We start from the raw sequence: 18,564 nt of genomic DNA, 5'->3' as shown, positions 1-18,564 counted from the left end.
TGTGCTGAGAAATCCCACGAGTAATTGTTTGGAAGGAGAAGCAGAGAACAGATGAGGGTGATATTGTTCTGGATTGTTTTTTGTTAAAGGTGTGGCTCTCTCACACCTTACCCACAGAGCACCGCAGTCATGTGGGATTTGTGGTAACCACTGAATAAGAGGTGAGCCACCACCAGCCTGAAAGCCTGAAACATTTTACACAAATTCCATGAAGAAGTTTCATTTTAAAAGAATATTAAAGACACAGTGAAGTGGAAGTTAATGAGGATTTTGTTTTTTTGAATACAGCCTAAATGAAATCTTACAGATGTGACTGAGTCAACTAAAAGTGTGATTCAAAAGGTGTATTGAGACAGAGGTGTAGGACTGTTGACCTGTCAAGTGTGGTTTTATATGATGGATGATGTTAGCTAGTCACTCCAAATTACATTTGATTGAATACATTTATTTAACAGCCCCCAAGTTCAAGATGAATCATTAAAATGTTTTTACATTTTGCATTTCTTATAGGTCTTTGTTGCAGGAATTATAAACACTTGTAAGCCTCTTCTGTGGCTTTCAAGTGCATCCAGTTCTACAGATGTTGTTTATGTGGTCACATGATTATTGGAAGAAGTTTGACTGATACACAGAACTAATTTTGGTGTTTTATTAAGAATTGGATTTCACTCTATTCGTGACATCCACTGCTGATATAACAGAGGGTTTTCCCTTACTACAGCTAGAACATTTTTATTACTGCTACTATTTTTTAAATATCATCAGATGACTGACCAGTAAAATCAATGGAGTGTGCTGTTGGAGGATTTTACTCAACGGTCTGTAAAGCCTGCAGTGAAACCTGTCTGAAGCTGCTGACACACCTTCAACAATTCATCTGTCTGTGTTTCACTGCAGAAATGTAATTGTCTTTTCATAGTTTAAATGCTGTTTCGCAGGTTTCTCCTCCCGCTGTAAACACACAGTATACTGTGGGAAACACTGCTTGCTTTGTAATATTTTTGGGCATGCACATAGTCAGATTTGAAGGGATGTGAGGGTATTTTACCAGCCAACTATTTTTTGGAAAAGAGGACACTCTCTAAATGATGAATGATTACCTGCCAAAGTAACCTGTAAGGCAGATTTGGCAGGTGTTAAAGGACATTATCGGCAGTTTTCCCAGTGTTTTAGCTCGTTGATTACAAATTGAGTAACGTTGCATAGTGCTGACCATTTTCTAAAGAGGGAGATACGCTTCTGACCTTTCAGGTATTGCAGCCATTGAGACCACTTAATGGCAGTGTTCATGCAAGACTTGAACCTAGCCTGAGATGCTGTATTTAATTCATTACAGTGAACATTTATAGTCATTGTCGTGTTCTAATGGTGCTGGAACTGCTCTGGAAAGTCGTCTTTGCTCAGTGATTGTTGTTGCCATGTTCATGTTTGTGTATTGTTTGTTGCTGGGGCGTCTTGTGGCTGATTTCAAGGACACACCAACATCTGAGACTTCAGTCAGTTGCTGAGGTCTTCTGGGGTTTCATTACAGAGCAGCTGACTATCAGCTTGTGAAGGTTTGAGTGTCCCTAAACACACAGTGGGGAGAGTTTTTGAGACTTGTAACTGCATCGTCATGCTACAAAGAGATTACTTTGAAGTATAATTTTGGTTTATTACAACTTGGATCTTATTTTTGTATGTTTGTCATTTCCAGTAGTTATGATAGTGCTGTACTCAGGGCTGTAGCTCCCACTGAGGACACTGAGATCCTTGTCCTGAGTAATATTTCTGGGAGTTTGAGTGGGTTCACTTTCAGGTTTACCTCCAGTGGTTGTTTCAGTTAATCTGGATAACATTCCACACACAATATCTATTTAATGTTACCGTAACTGATAGTCAAGGTCTCGATTTTCATCCATCTAAAAACATATGGCATGTGTTGACAGCACTGTGATGTACATCAGATTTCTAGCTAATTGTTTAACAGGTGGTGGTTTTACCTGCATTGTTCTCCTTGGTAACCAAGCTATCACCATGTAGAATATATGAAATGAATAATTGATATCTACAGTATGTGGATATGAAAGAGAGAGAGAGAAAAAAAAACAAGCTGTTGGTGGTAATTTTTCCACTGCAGATGTTTCTTCAGTGTCTGTATTTACACTCCACTGTAGCTGCTGGGTAACTCGTTCTGGTTTAACAAGGGGATTGATGGAGAGGTATACGATTTTCCCTCTTGTATCTTATAGATTTCATAGTTGAGCAGTAAGGGGGTGGTGATCATTTTTGCTAATAAAGGTGATGCCTACCATCCCCTTTATCCTCAAAACAAGCTCCCCAGTTGCAAGCCTGCAGACAGATCTGCTGCATGAATTTATCCTTATGTTTAAGTGGAGCACATTTCCTGATTATCAAATTATGTAGACCCTAATGATGTGGAGTGAGCAAGTGGCTTTTGGGGCTCCTGAGAGTCCAGTGCTGCTGCAGTTGCTCACTGTGCTCAGTTAGTAATCTGGTCTTGAGCAATAAATATCCATTTGTCTTGGATTAAGGTCATAATACCCCAGAAGCATGTTTAAATTTTTCATAAAAACCAATAAAAGAAACCCTCTTCTTGTTGGTTTTTTTAAGCTAGCAAGAAGAGGGGCGGAGCTTCAGCTGTAAGAAGGCGGAGCTCTAAGTTGGCTGTAACAAACATGGCTGACGTACTTAGTGACCAGCTGTGGCTGAGAATGAAGGAAGGTGATGAGTAAAAGTAAGTAGATGGATGGTTATAACGTTCGTCTGTTGTTTTGCATGGGCAGGCAGGCAACAGGTGCAAGTACATATCAAACAAACATCAATCATCTCGTAGATTTGGAAGCCAAGGATCTGTAATTGTACAGTTGAGAGTTTGGCCAAGATTTAAACAGTCTGAATTGGTAACCCGGGAAACCTCATGGGAGGTGGAGGTGGGAGAAAACAAACTATAAACGTCGCTGAATCAAAAAGAAAGAAGTAAAGAAAGAAAAAAATTGTCCAATCAGAGAGCGTGCCCTCACCCTCACCACCAATCACAGAGAGGACCAGCCAACTAACGTTAGCTCGTTCTGACGTTATCAAGTGTACGTCAACGGCTGTGTGACTCTGAGCCGTTACGTTACATCTGGCGAGTGAAAAACGCATAGATTAACATTAGCTGGTTTACTAGTATATATCACTTCAACAGCGCTGGATGTGAAGCTAAGTATATCGAATTATAATCGATGCCATATGTCCAGTGAGTGCCTGAAGTTAGCCAACTGAATCTGTCTGGCTAACTATGCTAGCGCGGTGCATCAACCTTAGCTAAGTTAGCACCTTCCTCATATCAGTCATACGGTTAGCTTCTCCTTTATGTATTCCTCTTGGTGAATGATAGCTAGCACAACTGTTAATACTGTAACGGACTTGGTGACATGTTTTCGTTATGCTATAGTGTTACTGTGTTGACCGTGTTGTGTTCAGTTAAGGAAAAAATGATTTACTGCAGACACTGAGTTTTCCAGGGGTCAGTGAATGTGTGATTATGCCCAGGCGCTGTGAAGTTTGTCAGTCAGGATTTATAGCAGGGACCGTTGGATTAGACTTCATTAGTTTTAACTGGGTGTTCCTAATTAATTGCCAACTGAATGTATATGCAGCACTCTGATTCTAGCCTGTATGAGTTTGGTGTTTTGTAACCCCATGTGGTCTGGACATGTAAATACATAATGAAAATTAAATCATATGTGTTCAGTTACATAATACAGTAGCTTGATGATATGTTTGGGGACATGATCCTACTCATCAAATGTATTTTAATACTGGAGGTTTTGGTTTTTAGTAGCTGTAGTAGTTTCATACTTTCATACTTACTTTAGCCAAAGCAATGCATATTCACTAGTCTCCTGTTTATGATCAGGTTTATTGAGTTTCCTGGCTATGTGTTTGTGCATGCAAACATTAAATGATAAGACATCATCAAATTCTTATCCAATATTTGGCAAAAATCACTCACACAGAAAAACAGTCCGGAAAAGATATTTGAGGTAAAGAAGAAGAAAACAGGTTCACCATTTTAGCTCCCACTCCCTGATAGAAATTGTCTGGCAGAATCTACTTGAGGGGTAAAATATAAAGGATTAAATTGGCTCACAATACCTTTTTCTTGCCATCAGGATTACTTAGGGTTAAAAAAAATCATAATTGTTCAACCACGTTTTGCTGAAAATCCAGATGAGTAATTGATTGGTATAAAAGAGAAGAGCAGAAAGGTCAAGATGACTCAAACTGACTGCCTTTAAGTAAGTCTCACTCTGCTTTATTCTAAAGGGCACACTGGAGGCTGCAGCTATTAAAGGATAAGTTCAGAGTTTTTGAAGTCTGTCTTACTTTAATACTGACTTCTACGTATATCCAGAGAGTTATTTCAGGCTTATCCGTCCTCCTCATATTGGCTGTGAAGTGTTTCCCCTTCAGCATGACTACACTGTAAGAATTTCTACAAAGTTACAGTCTTTTTTTCCCAGTTATTCTTCTTTTGTCCTTCTTGGGGCTGTAGCCACCAACGTATTTATTAAGTATCCATTGAATTATCAGAATATTATTCATCAGACTTTCCTGAAATACTGCTAAATTAGTGCAAAAATATCATGAAATTACTTAACACTGTGATCACCTTAGATTTAATTGAACCTAACTCTCTGTATATTGCAACTTCATCATCCAACCGACCTGTCTATAAGAATTTCTGAAATGCTTTGTTCTAAATGTGACCTTTATATCAGGCTCTTTTAATCCTCTAGCACCACCTGTCCACCTGCACACCACCTCCACATCACTACTAACAAATACCACAGCCAGAGTTGAAGCTGACCTGTGAGGAGGAATGTGCAGTCTTCACACAGGGAGTTTCTCTTAGTCATTCATGTAAAATGTATGCTCTGTTTCTTAGTGAACATTGCGATTCAGTGCCCATAAAGTAGTCATGCTTCAGTAGGTTGACTAGCTGATGTTAGTGTAGCAAGTCATGGCTGGATCCAGATTTCTTTATAGGCAACTTTATTCTTGTGAAACAATCTCTATTTCTTTAGCCGAAGTTTTGACTAGTTGAGACACAAAACTGAGACTGACTTAGATCAGTGTTGCACATCTTTGTACAGTCATCTCCAGAGGCTTTACAACCTTTTATCTGTTTTTTAGATTTGATACTGATGTTCTCTTTGTTCTGTCCATCTATCAGAGACCAGCTTCCTCCTGGGAAACGCCCAGATCGTGGAATGGCCTGTAGTTTACAGCAATGACGGGTTCTGCAAACTGTCTGGCTTCCATAGGGCTGAGGTCATGCAGAAGAGCAGCACATGCAGGTAATATTCATGATTTTTCAGGTTAGAATTTGTAATATTATTAAACATTTAAACATTGTAAATGTGCACAAATATAGTTGTTTCCTGCCAGATCAAAGTATTATTAGTTACAGTGTGGAAATGGCTTTATTGTAATTGCACTCAGAGGATCACATTCCATCTTTATCATCCCTTTACATTTGCATACACTCTCCTACTGATTATATAGTAGGCATATGTTTTATTTAGCCCCTTTATGTGTTTGTAATGGTTTAAATGCTTTAGTTAAAGTGGAACCCATAAAAACCAATATATCAATATATTTTTACAACACCAGTATCTTTATAACCACACAGAAGTAGCCATGAGTCATTGTTTTTAAAACTAAAACCATGTCTGCATCAAAGTGCTCCATTTATCCTGCAAAAATCACTGAATACGTCCTTTTTTATTCACTTTCATCCATTATTTAAGCACAGTGTGAGAGAGAGAGAGGAGGAGAGAAAAGATTAAAAAAGTGACACATTTTTTTGTAACTCCCTGCCTTTTTCCCACCGTAGTGATCATTAAAACCACACAGTTCTGCTCTGGAGAGCTGTTTACATGATACTAACTTCGTTTATTGCTTAAGAGCTGCTCCGATATAATGCAACAAAAGCGTGGACCTCAGCAGTCACAATGCCAAAAAAACAACAACCTGCATCTGGCATTTCCACTTGTTCTGGAAGAGAGAGAGGGGGAGGGAGGAGAGAGTGGAGGAGATGGCACACCGCTCTGTGAGACTCTGAAATGAATCCAATTTAAAGCTGCCGGGGGAGCTCTGCCTGGTCCAGCTCGAGGATGGTGTCTTGCTCTCCTGTCACTCAAGACGTTTTTAAAATTTGACTCCAAAGGACGACTCCTCTCCTCAGGCGCCTTTCAGATCTGACCGGGGGTGACGGCCCTTACTAGCCAGCAGCTAAAAGGGCTGCCTTGGACACGGAGCTAAGTGAGAATAGGGGCACTGAGATTCATCCGTCCACTCCCTGCTGCTCTGGGCCGAGGAGGACACTGAGACCGACAATCCACTCAGACGTGATACTGAGAGGATAGACGAGTCCACTGAGAGCTTAAACTCACAGGCTGCTGCCACAGTGATGGAAGACAGCAGCTTGTTAATGGGGCCCATGACATTTTTGGGGTTTTTGATCTTTTGATTTCAGGACAAGGGTATAACTTTGTGGCATTGGTGCTGACATACCAACAATCCATATAATGACGACAAGCCAATAAGATTGGGAGCCAGTGCTACTGTATAGACACTATAGGCTGTGTGTTAATTATGACAAAATAGCACTTCTTATTTTGTATAGTGTTCCAAAATCACCAAATTTCCACCCATGTCACAGTTGATATTTTGAAATTTAGATGTGAAATGGAACTTTAAGTGCAAGTTCAAGCAAGAAGACAATTATCATTCTAATTTTATCATCTCTCAGGGGCTCCACCTCTCAATCAGCATCCAATTATTTCACTGAGATCTGTTCACAGGCTTTTCTCCCAACCCCAGCTGAAGAATATATAATGACCTTACCTGTTTAGTCTCTCTGCTGTCATTGCACATTCCATATGTTGGGATTCCACATCTAAACACATTCACACTGTCAACTCCACATATCCATGAACCCACTGAGGAACATCCTTTCTTTCTCCAAGAAAAAACACTGTGTGAACTTGGATGGTGGATTTTTTTTCTGTGTATTTGTACCTCTCTGTGTATATTAGTCCTTGAAGACACTGCGGCTGTTGGGAAAGAAAGTAATCACTCAGACTAATTATATTAGCACAGATTAAAATGTCCTCAGCCCTTTTAAGGAATAATTACAACCGTGCCAGGAAATGGAGGCTACACCAATCCAAAAACCAATCCACAATCCTTCACTGTGAGCTAAATTTATGCTGCTGCTGCATCACTTCACTCTATAAAAACCAAACATAAAACTTTATGGTAAGATAACAGATTGACAATGCTATTACAAACGTGATATACTATAACAGGGGTCAAAGGCCAAAGTTTCAGGTCACTCATCGATCTCTGCTGTTTCTCATGTCGCTCGTTTCCTCTTCTAGTTTTATGTACGGAGAGCTGACGGACAAGAAGACCATCGACAAAGTCAGGCAGACGTTCGACAACTATGAGTCCAACTGCTTCGAAATCCTGCTGTACAGAAAGAACAGTGAGTGCTAACTTACTTCATTTCTTCACATCGTTTCTTCATGTCGCCAGTATCTTTCAGTAACGCTGAGAAAACTGTACGTGACTTTACATCTTGCATCGTTATGTCTAGTAGGACTGTGTGTTCATTATTGATTAATCTGTTGATGCTACTATTAATGTTTTGATTAATGAAAAAGAGGAAATGGAACTCACTTTAGCATTACTTTTTAATGAATGATTTAAAACCAAAAAGCAGACAATGGAAGCAGCAGATGTTTGCCATTTTTGCTTCGGTGAATTACCCATTATTTATTAACAATTATCATTTATCACTTTCAGCTAATCGAAAGTCAAAGGTACTGGGAGACGGACTAACACATGGTTGGTTTTGTTTTTTTCAGGGGATTTGTTGACAGATGTCTTTATTTCTTTGTCAGGCCAAATATACTTCACATCATTATGACCATAAAGTTACCAGATTTAGATAAATGCCTAACAGTGCAATAAGTATTGAATTCTAGGATCAGTAGTTATTAGTGAGGAGCACAATGTACAAAGAGTGCAGACAAAAATAGTCACAAATGTCCCTGTTTCCCAAGAGTGATCACTTACCAAAGCAAAATGCAGGGTTGAGGAGCATGAGGCAGGCAGGCAGAGAAAAGCAGTAAAAAATAAAAAGATCAATTTTAAAATGGCACAAATTTGCTGACAAATCAGGAGCGTGGGGCCCTTATAGAGGCTGGATATAAATGAGATGGATGACGACTACCAACAACTTGTATCCAAGGAAATGATGACATTAAGGTCTGTGCACCTTTTGTGAACTTTGGCTCTCCTGAAAGTCTGTGTGGAGGTAATAAAGTCAGGAAAACGTTGGCCGGGTGGAGGTTCCTCTGTACAGGAAGAACAGTGAGTTCCCTAAATGTAACAACCTTAACATTAAATTGTCAAAATCTATTTGAATAGAGGTAATTTAAACATCAGCTGAGAAATGGGAGCAGGATCAAATTGTTCCTTATGAAGATTATTGGTGAAGCCATCTGTGCTACAGCTCAGATCAGCTGGGCACTGTGACTGCTCATTTTCCATACTTCAATATTTTCATCTCGGAATGTCATCTCATAATTAATCAGTTAGGTAGTTAAGAATTAATTAAGCAGGATTCTTTAGTATACCAGTTTACGTAAGCTGTGTCACAATTCCAGACTAGATAGTACCTAAGCAAGTTTCTATGTAATGTGATTATACTTTGACTCTGTCAAAGGCAGTAATGATTCTGAATGTAAGGAGACAGTAACATTAGAGTGTTGTGTTGACCATACTAAGTGCGTAGCTTTAGGACTGCTTACATGTTTCAAATGATAAGACACGTTTGAGGTCGACGAATGATAGGTGAATGTTACCATGTCACCTCTTAGGGTTGTCCTTTACTCTCTGGGTATGATCCAGATATCTGTCTGTGACTCAGTCTCACTACCTCCTGTGGAGTTTTATTGTATTTATTTATTTGGAGCAACCAACTGACCAGAGGACAGCTCTGATACAGACTGACATATCAAGCATTTTTATAGAGGAAGACACAGCTAAGATTTTGTGATGTCTTTGCAGGAAGTCCAGTGTGGTTCTACATGCAAGTGGCTCCCATCAGGAACGAGAACGACAAGGTGGTTCTGTTCCTCTGCACCTTCAAGGACATCACCCTCTTCAAGCAGCCCATCGAAGACGAAACCACTAAAGGTGAGTGTTTCTCTGCAGCAGGCAGCAGGTTCTTCTACTCGCAACAAACTGCTTCCAAAAACATCTCTGCACAAACAGCAACGTCTCTCTCTGTTTTTTTTTTAAGATTATTTTTGGAGAACAGCTGTTTTATTATTAGATAATTCATAGTAGAATTTAAAAAAGGAGAAGAGACATGCGGAGAACGATGTGCGACCAAAAGTCTTTGATGGATGTGAAAACCTGATTTTCTGAGTACACGATGTGCAGCTTAGTCTACTGAGCCACCAGAAAAGCTTATTTTCTGCTGTTTCTGTTTTATTAGATAGTAAAGAGTTACAGGAGAGGGGAAGCAATACGGGGGATGACATGTGACAAAATCTGTGAGTGGGAACCAAATTAGTACATGGCTGTATGCCCCAGTCTGTAATGTAATGCCAGTTGGCCTCTGATGGGACATATAATTATGTTTCTTCATCCTCCTCCTCCTGTAACTTATTTTCCTTCCTCCCTCCTCATCTTCCTCTCTGATATTTTCACCCTCTGGCTTTTATTCTTTTCCTTTATTTATTTTCATTCCCTCCTTCTTCTTGATGTTCTTCTCAATTTCAACGTCACCTTCTTTATCCTCTGTCTTTTTCGTCCTCTACATATTTTTCTCTTTTATTTCATGGACTCTTCTCGTCCTTATTCTGTTCTGTCTAGTATTTGTTCGTCTTCTGTCTTATCATCCTCCCCCCTGATATTTTAATTATCTGGATTTTTTTCTTCTCCTCCTTCTTAGGGTTCTGTTTTTTCATATTGATTTCTTCTCAGTCTCATTTTATCTTTTTTCCTTTTTCTCCTCCTCCTTTTTTTGTCTAGTACATGTTCTTCCTCTTTCTTCTGTCCTCGTCTTCTCCCTTCACTCATCATCTTCCACCCTGATATTTTCATGCACTTCGTGTCATCTTGTCCTCCTTTGTATTCCCATCTTATTGATACTCCTATCGCTCTCCTCCTTCGTTCCCTTCCCTTTTATTTTCTCTTTCATCTTCATCTCCATTGTTGTCCTCCTCTTCATTCCTCTTCCTCTCCCTCCTTGTGTTCCTTCCACTCCTTTTGCTGCTTGCCCTTGTACTCCCTCATCTTTTCGTCTTCCTCCACTTCTTCCCCCTTCTTCCTCTCCCACTGAGAAGTCTCGGAACATTTTTGCTTGCTACAAATCTCTTTATTTCATCCCAAGCTGCGGCTGGATAAAAAAGAACGAGTCAAGTCTTGTTTCCCTGCGATGTGGGAACGTCTCGAGCTGTCAGGTTGTGTTTGAGGAGGTTGTGATGCTGTCAGGAATCACAGGAGATGTGGGTGGCGGTGTTGTCCTCTGTACCCTGACTGATGCACAGTGTCAGCTTCCTGCCCTGGGAGTTGTTCTTGGCGCCACTGAGCGGGTGTGTTTGCCCTTTGACAAGGATCCCCCACCCTCCCCCCTTTTCCCCTTTTTAATACACACACACATGTAAACACGTGTCCCAACCTCCCGCTGCAGAAGCCTGCCCAGAGTTGTCTTGTGACTTGTTTATTCATTCATTATGTGTGCTCAGCGACACATGAACAACACAGGTTGAACATGCAATTAGTGCTTGAGTGGAACTAATATTGTCACATCAGTGTGTTGACGTCGTGGCGAATCAGCTGCGGCTGCTGCTGACAACATGACAAACTTCAGATTCAGCTCTGTAATCAGACGTCTTCGATGTTTTATACCTCACTTTGTCAGAGAGTGTTAAACAAAGTATGAACACTTCAGAGGTTTAAATAACCTCTGATGCAACAAAATGCATGTAGATGGGGCTAATGTCTGTGTGAGCGATGGTTTACTGTGTGATGACATGTGGAGCGTGACCATATCCATTCTGTGTAATTAGCACACATAATGATGTGCTGTAAAAGTGCTTTGGTAGTCACTAAAAGCAAATGTATGCCCCTTTAAGAGAGAGTTAATATGTGGGTGTGCGTATTGTAGCTGGGCTAGAAAAATCTATCCTGGTATGTATGTGTGTGTGTGTGTGTGTGTGGGGTGTAGAGCAAAGTCACGATATAGTGTAGTATCAGCTATCAGCAGGCCATGTGTTGTGTTTAATGCTACAGAAAAGAAATAAATCTCTTGTTCATGGCCACTGGAGTCTGGAAAGACTTGTTAATGTTACCAGCTAGCAGTCAGGCTAAACTCGAGGTCTTCCAGCCAAGGTTCAGAGCTGCAGGTCTGACAAGGTGATTGTACAAACTGTTAAGATTATTTTTCAAAACAAAAATTCTGAAATTCCCTGCTGCCAGCTTCTCAGATGTAAACCGAACATCTCTGGGTTTTTACACTGTTTGTCCTCTACTGATGTAGAAAGGAGAAGCAGATGTTGGGGTGAATTCTTAAGAATTCATAAACTGTTTTCTTAAACTGTTCATCTCAGCGGTGTCACTCTCCTGTGTGGCCTCTGAGTCATTTACTGTGCGACTCTGACTCAGTAATGGGACATTTTGGAAAAGAAAATGAAAAGTTAACTGCACTATTGAACTCAATGGCTTTTTATTGTTGGCATTCATATAAACAGGAATGGTCAGACCTCTTAAAACAAAATCACCTTGGCAACAAGGCTGCACTTTGCTATGGGGGGGTTTGACTGACGTGCTGCAGCCAGACTGAAGCCAGCCAGTGCACTAAAGTGTATTTCAGTACAGTACAGCTTGTTTGAGGCCACAGTGAGGATGCCGCACTCTGCTGTGTCACAGAGCAGCATACTATGGGCTGTGGTGGGAGAAGCCATTTGTGAGGAAGGGAGATTCGTCGCTGCAGGCCCTGGCAGCTGAGTTTGCTCGTGCTGCAGACCAAAACTTGCTCTCGGCTCCGTCTCTGGCTGCTCCGGCGGCTCGGCACGACACAATGCGTCAGCATCAGCCGAGTGGGAGAGAGATCCTGGTCTGCTAAAGATGTCCATCCTCAACTTCAAATAACAAAATAGATTTTAAATGCATATCTGTACCATGTGACCCTGTGTGTTCATGCCCCTGTTTTGCTTAAAATTGACTCTTTTTTCCCCTTTTCCACCAAATCATCTGTCTGATTTTTCTCCGTGCGTTACATCCTGTGCTCTCACAAACACATTTTGTGGTGTGCACGTGGTTGTATCATCAGGCTTATTGTCAGGCGAGCATATGAAAAGCATGCTATTCCCATCAGTCAAAATCATTGAAAAGGTGCCTTTTCAATGATTTTGGAGCATTTTAAATTGAATACCATTTGCTGCATCTACAGCCACTGGTTGAAAGAGCAGCAAAGCTAAACAAGTGGCAGAGCAGAAAAAACACATCGTATTGTTGTTTTATTGCACAGTGGCTGTGTTGTTTGCTTTGTCACCACCTGTACAAGCTTCACAGCTGTTCCCTCAGCCTCAGGCAAGACATCGCTCCAGGTAGACAGATGATCACGATGAGTGATGAGTACTGAGACAAGAACGCAGGTGCTGTACGCATTAAGACAAACATTTTTGCTTTTGAAATTTATGATTTCATACAGTTGTTCAACTGTACATTGTTCAAGAGCCCTAATATTTACCTTAAAATTACAAAAAATAGTTCTAGAACCAGACTGTTAAAAAAATCACAAAAATGAACTTTTATTTATTCATGGACTCTTCCTGTTTCTGTTTCTTTCTGTGAATCTTTATCTCCACCATTATGGTATTAATATTTAGTTTTCTGTTGCTATACTACTTTTTTCATTTGGACCTCTGTGTAATACTACATCTATTTTATTTTATTTTATTTTAGTAGTTTAACAACTTCTCATCTCAGCAAACAACTTCACATTATTCCCAGAGATTTGACCAAAGATATTACCTCATAATCAGCAGCTATGGCCCTGATCACAAAGGGTTTGCATAGAAATAAAATATTTGGTTAAGAGTATTATTGGCTCAGACTGCAGTCATGAATAATAAAAACAGATACAGAATTAAATTAAACAACACATATTGTGCCAAACGTGTTAGGTGTGAACACAGCTTTGCTCAGGCTGCAGTTGTATTAAATGAAGTCGTCTTAGCAACAATCATGAAAATCAGTCCTGTTGATTGAGCTGTTTGCGTATCGAGGACCTTCACTTGTAAATGTCAAAGAAAGATGTTGAATATGAACGTCATTCTTTTCTGGTGGATGTGTGTTTATCAGTTGTCCTACATGTGTCTGTCTGTCTGCTGAAGGGCAAGCCACTCTGTTGTCTGTGAATTCAGTCTGTATCGTGTTAGGTGTGAGCTGTCCTTGGAGTGGAACTGCTGATCAAAATCTCATTTCAGAATTCACTTTGGTGGTGCGTGCACCAGTTCTGCTCCCCTGTTATTTTTAGCTCTGTCTTTTAACTTTTTTTTCTTTTTTTGTATTTCCACTTCCATTGTGCTCTAGCCTGATAAATCATGCTGCGTTGCATTCTTGAGGAGAACCGTAGCAGAAGCATTATTATTAACTGTGAAAAAAGACCTCCTATTTACTTGTCCTGCAGTTTCCCCTCGTGCTCTGTGTGAGTTCCTTTTGTCCTTATGTGTCCATATGTACAGTGGAGGCCTGTAAGCTGTCAGCACGTATTTATACGAGTGCCGCCAAGACAAATTCCTCCATTTTACCTCATGATGAGAGTGGTTCTGGGTCTGAAAAAGAACACATTGACTTGCTTTCCATGCCAATGGTTTGCCATTATTCCTGAACACATTAGGGCATGGTACTACTCTATAATGCATACACACTATATGGTGAATTATGCAATCACCGCTCCTCTCTTGGCAGTATAGAAAAAGCACTCAAGAACTTTACTTAAGTAAAAGGAGTAATACCACAATTGAAGACTACTCCACATAAGTAAAAGCCCTGCAGTCAAACACCTGCTCCAGCAAAAGTAAACAAGCATCAGTACAAACTTCTTTATCATCTTTATCAAACAAGTTGACTTTGTAACCAATAAGACACTCAGGTCTTTTATAGCTACAGGGTTTTCAGGTTCTTTTTCATGCACATTCTCAGACTTTACCATCTGTACTGCTAATGCACTGTGTTTAGCAGTTTAACATTTCAGTAGCTTATCACAAGGTTAATGAAAGTAAACATGTAATTCTTTGACAGGTGACAAGATTGTCAGTTATTGTCTGTTGTTTCCTTTTCCTCATGTTGAGTCAGTTTGCCAAACACTGACTACATGAAAGTGATGGACTCATTTTGACCCACAGTGACTGTTGTTTAGCAAAAATTAGCTTTGTAATCAAAAAGCCAATTCTGAGGATTTACTAATACTTTTTAACTTTTTCTCTTCTGTTGTAACTTTGTCACTTAGATGAAGAAAACCTTTGTACCTTTTTACTGCTACCTTTAGTTCCACCTCTTAAATAACATTTTATGAATTACTGCAGAAAACCAGGAGCCAGGCTGAGATCCTCTCTGCTCTCTGTGTGTGGGCTTCCTGACAGGATTAGTAATGTTTGGAGCAAATTGTTGTATAACTTTTAGCCTCAGTTTTCTTTTTTACTACTACTATTTATTTTTTTACTACTACAAAGCTATCTTTACATAATGTTAAAAATACATTGGTATTAAGCTGAAGCAAGGCTGACATATAAAGATTTTGCCTGTTTTTCAGCTCATTTCATTTTCAAGGTAAAATCTACTAAACTGTGCAAACCCTCCAGAAACCACAGCTGCCAGATAAAAACAATGGTTTAATGGTTTGAATACAGCATTTTATCTTAAAATATAGTTGAATAAACTCTGAAAACATCTCTCAAAATCTAGTGGTAGCACTTCTGTTTCAAAGTCAGAATAATAATAAAAATTTATTTTGGAAAAATTCAAGTGAACTCCCTCTCAAGTTTGAGTGTGAAAATTTTGGAACATGACTTGCTGAGTTGTTGATATGCAGAAATATGGTGGACAAAAATAAATGTTTGGTTAATGGTACGAAACTTAATGTATTGCATATCCATTTTTCTGCCAACATTTAATTTGTAACAAGGTCAAATGTTAAAATGTAGATCAACGTGTCTTTTAAACGCTCTGAGCGATAACATACAACACATCTTCTTTGTAGCCTCTGTGTTGTTTCCATAGTCTGACTTAAAGCACATGAACACACTATAGTTGGAAGAACAACTCCCAACTCTGTTAATGGGACCATCTGAATGACCATGTGAATGCGACATTATACTTCCCATACTAGCCTCACCATTAAGTCTTGTTGAAAAAGAGCAATTTCATTGACAGTCATCTCTGAGGCTCAGATGACTCTGGGCTATACTAACTTACCCAAGCACTACTGCAGCAATTTCCCTCCAGGAATGATATTGAAAAAAATCTCCATTTTGGCTAAGAGCACCCGGGCTTATTATCTACTACTGTAGAGTGCCAACTTTAAGTATTAGCATATAGAAAATCACATAAAAGAAGCCGCTGTGCAGCTGAAGATGTGCAGTGAGTTACACAAACAGCCACTACACCGGTTTCCTCAAGGGAAGTTGAGTGATTGGAACTTGGTGCTCAGAATAAACTCTGAATAAACTCTATTCAGTTGATATTCATCCAGTATTGTGTTTGGCTGTTTTCACACCACTGCACAGAGAAGTGAACGGTTGAATTTGCCTCCATTTGAACAGCGAATTAAAAGGGGTGGGGGGGTTCAGGCGGCTGGAGGCCTGAGGGTTAAAAGCTATTTCAAAGTCCACTTTTTATTCATAATGGTCCCTTCAAAGGATCGGGTCGATCACGATGTGTGGGTACTGTATGTGGTGTGCCTCTGTTGTGCTACTCTCTGCCCTTTCAAACATTTGATTTTATTTTTAGAGCAGTACAGTAAGAGCACCGGGCCTGCGACACAGGGCTCGCTCTCATTCAACAGCAGTGTGGTCAGCACCATGGCAGGAAATGACCACTGCTGGACAGGCTGGTATTAATCACATTTCTATTAGGAACAAGCTTCATGCTCTGCATTAATGCTTTTAATATGATAATAAAAGTTGGAAACAAAAACAGCAATCTGTAAGAGGGAACACTTTGCCTGCTTGAACCGCGTGATCATGTTTCATAAAGCTTACTATGCATTTCCACTGTATTTATAATGAACTATATGTATATAGCACTTTCGAAAACAGCATGATAAAACACTTGTCAGCCACCGAAACAAGAGCATATTTAATCATCGGCAACGAGATGAAAAATAAAAGGTCATATATAAGTTAAAGTTACAAGAAGAAGCTTTAAGCTAAAAAATAAAAGAGCAGATACTGAAATGCTGATTAGGAGTGAGTTAAGAAGATAGAAGGAAGGATATGATCCAGAACGTGCCATTACAGCAATGACTGCTTTAAACCCAAAAATGTTCCCTTGACCTCCCTGGGAAAAAAGTACAGATGGACCCAGATGACCCAGAGTCCCAGCTCAACCACCGTGATACAGAATTAGTATACAAGAGGCAAAAGCAGCATTCACACTGAGACATAGCTAGAAAGAAAATATCATTGGTTTGAAACTTGAAATAAATTCTGTCGACAGACCTTCGCTTTCCTTCCCTAAGCTTTCGTATTTATTAGAAAACCATATGCTAAATTTTCAGTCATCTCTGTGGTATTGATCCCCTGAAGGAGAAACTCTCCTCCAGCTCCAGCGTCCACGTAGAGGTCAGAGCACAGTGGACGGCTGCAGAGCAGAAACCAGGCCTGCAGCTGGTGGAGATTCAGTTGTGTTCAAGGACGCTTTGAGCTTGGTGGGTGTTTGCCAGGAAGGCAGGGCTCATGCTGCATTCACATCATGTCAGGCGTAAACTGTAAATTTGAACCGCCTTAACTGGGAAAAACTCCTTTCCTAACGGCCATCTAGTGGCCATTAGGAAAAGTGGAAGCTCTGGGAAAATGCAGTCATGAACTGGGAAACAGTTTTCTGTTTGTTTACAACTACACTCTGTTTATATATAAACTAAACTGCAACAGCACATATGTGTTGTAGGAAACATAATTATGACCAGATTACGTGCTCCATGGGTAAATTTTGTGTTCCTCACCCTGGCGTCCTTCTTTACCAGCTGAGAGCTGGAGCTCCGGCTGCTCTGTGTTCTTGTAGCTAGTTATGGTGCGATGACTTTAACTTGAGCACTGATTAATGTCTTCTCTTTGCAGGATGGACCAAGTTTGCGAGGCTGACACGGGCGCTCACAAACAACCGCAACACGCTGCAGCAGCTGGCACCCATAGGCAAACATGAAGTCAGCCACAAACAGTCCAGACTGGCAGAGGTGAGGATCAACACACAGAGACAAACGTGTAGTACTACATGCTTACTCTTACTCACACTGCACATTATGCCATGGTCAAAAAGTGATACTGTTATTAATCGTTCTGAAGCAGGTGAATGTTTAAACTGCAGGTGAGAGTACCATAGTAACTGCTAGTACTTCTGCTTCATATCATGTTCTTGGAATATAAAATACAGCTTATCTAACTGAGCATTTAAGTTCATTTGTAATCTTGGGAAGTAATTTTAACTCAAGGTCCACTTGTTAGCTTTGTTTCCAGCCACATCTCCTCGTCTTCTTCATTCTTTATGTAGCCAAAGGTCAGTACCTTAGATGAGGCGCTGCACGGCTTTATATTCTAACTCTAATAAATCAGTATTTGTCCCTTTTTTAGCTCTGCAAAAACCACTTCTCACATAAACCGGCACAGCAGCTCACCTGTTATACAGTAACCATAATCTCATCAACTAATTAGCTGTAATGTTATCATCCCTGCTGTGTAAAAACCATCAGCGGTGTTCTGCCTTCCCTGCTAATTCTCATTCTGGACCGTGACACTCGTCTGGTAAGCTGGTTGAGTTTGCCTAGTGAAGGTCTTGCACTTTTGGAAATGGTGTTCCACCCCTATCTAGAGAAATTAATTAATTTTTAAGTCATTACTGTTTTTTTCAAATGTCAGCATGACTTTGCAGAATTTCCTGTTTCACTTGAGTTCTTAATTATCTTGGTACCAAAGAGATTTCATAAGAAATGTTTTTAAGGATCAAATGAAAAATGCTCAGGAAAGCTCCAAATGGAAAAAAACATCCTTAACTTTCAGGAGTGAATTCAAACATGATAAAATAATGAACTAAGACACCACAGGCACAACAGGTAATGGTAGCTAACCTGTCACCTGGAAGTTAGTGCCTCTGCAGCCCCCTCCATGCACACACACGCTACTGTAGTCAAACTGGCCCCAGGGCATACCAGGACAAATCCCGGCGGGTCGCTGCATCGGTGGGCACGTCAAAAAATCCATAAAGTTTTTA

General features: G+C 40.1%; 1 protein-coding gene across 3 annotated transcripts in view; it reads left to right on the top strand.

The window, feature by feature from the left end:
* Nucleotides 1–18,564, top strand: part of kcnh5b (potassium voltage-gated channel, subfamily H (eag-related), member 5b) — a 111,939-nt gene that overhangs the window by 3,361 nt on the left and 90,014 nt on the right. Inside the window, exons 1-5 of one of the 3 annotated variants that reach the window (XM_018703204.2) lie at nucleotides 2,916–3,198; nucleotides 5,225–5,348; nucleotides 7,437–7,543; nucleotides 9,133–9,261; nucleotides 17,418–17,533. In XM_018703204.2, the coding sequence (XP_018558720.1) occupies nucleotides 5,326–5,348; nucleotides 7,437–7,543; nucleotides 9,133–9,261; nucleotides 17,418–17,533 (375 nt within the window). In that variant the 5' untranslated portion in view covers nucleotides 2,916–3,198; nucleotides 5,225–5,325. Of the gene's footprint in view, nucleotides 1–2,915; nucleotides 3,343–5,224; nucleotides 5,349–7,436; nucleotides 7,544–9,132; nucleotides 9,262–17,417; nucleotides 17,534–18,564 lie in introns of those variants that run through there. The other 2 variants (XM_018703201.2, XM_018703199.2) reach the window with 2 other exon arrangements.

Source organism: Lates calcarifer, linkage group LG19, assembly GCF_001640805.2.
Source record: "Lates calcarifer isolate ASB-BC8 linkage group LG19, TLL_Latcal_v3, whole genome shotgun sequence".
NCBI lineage: Eukaryota > Metazoa > Chordata > Actinopteri > Centropomidae > Lates > Lates calcarifer.
This window is presented reverse-complemented; position numbering and strand designations above follow the sequence as displayed.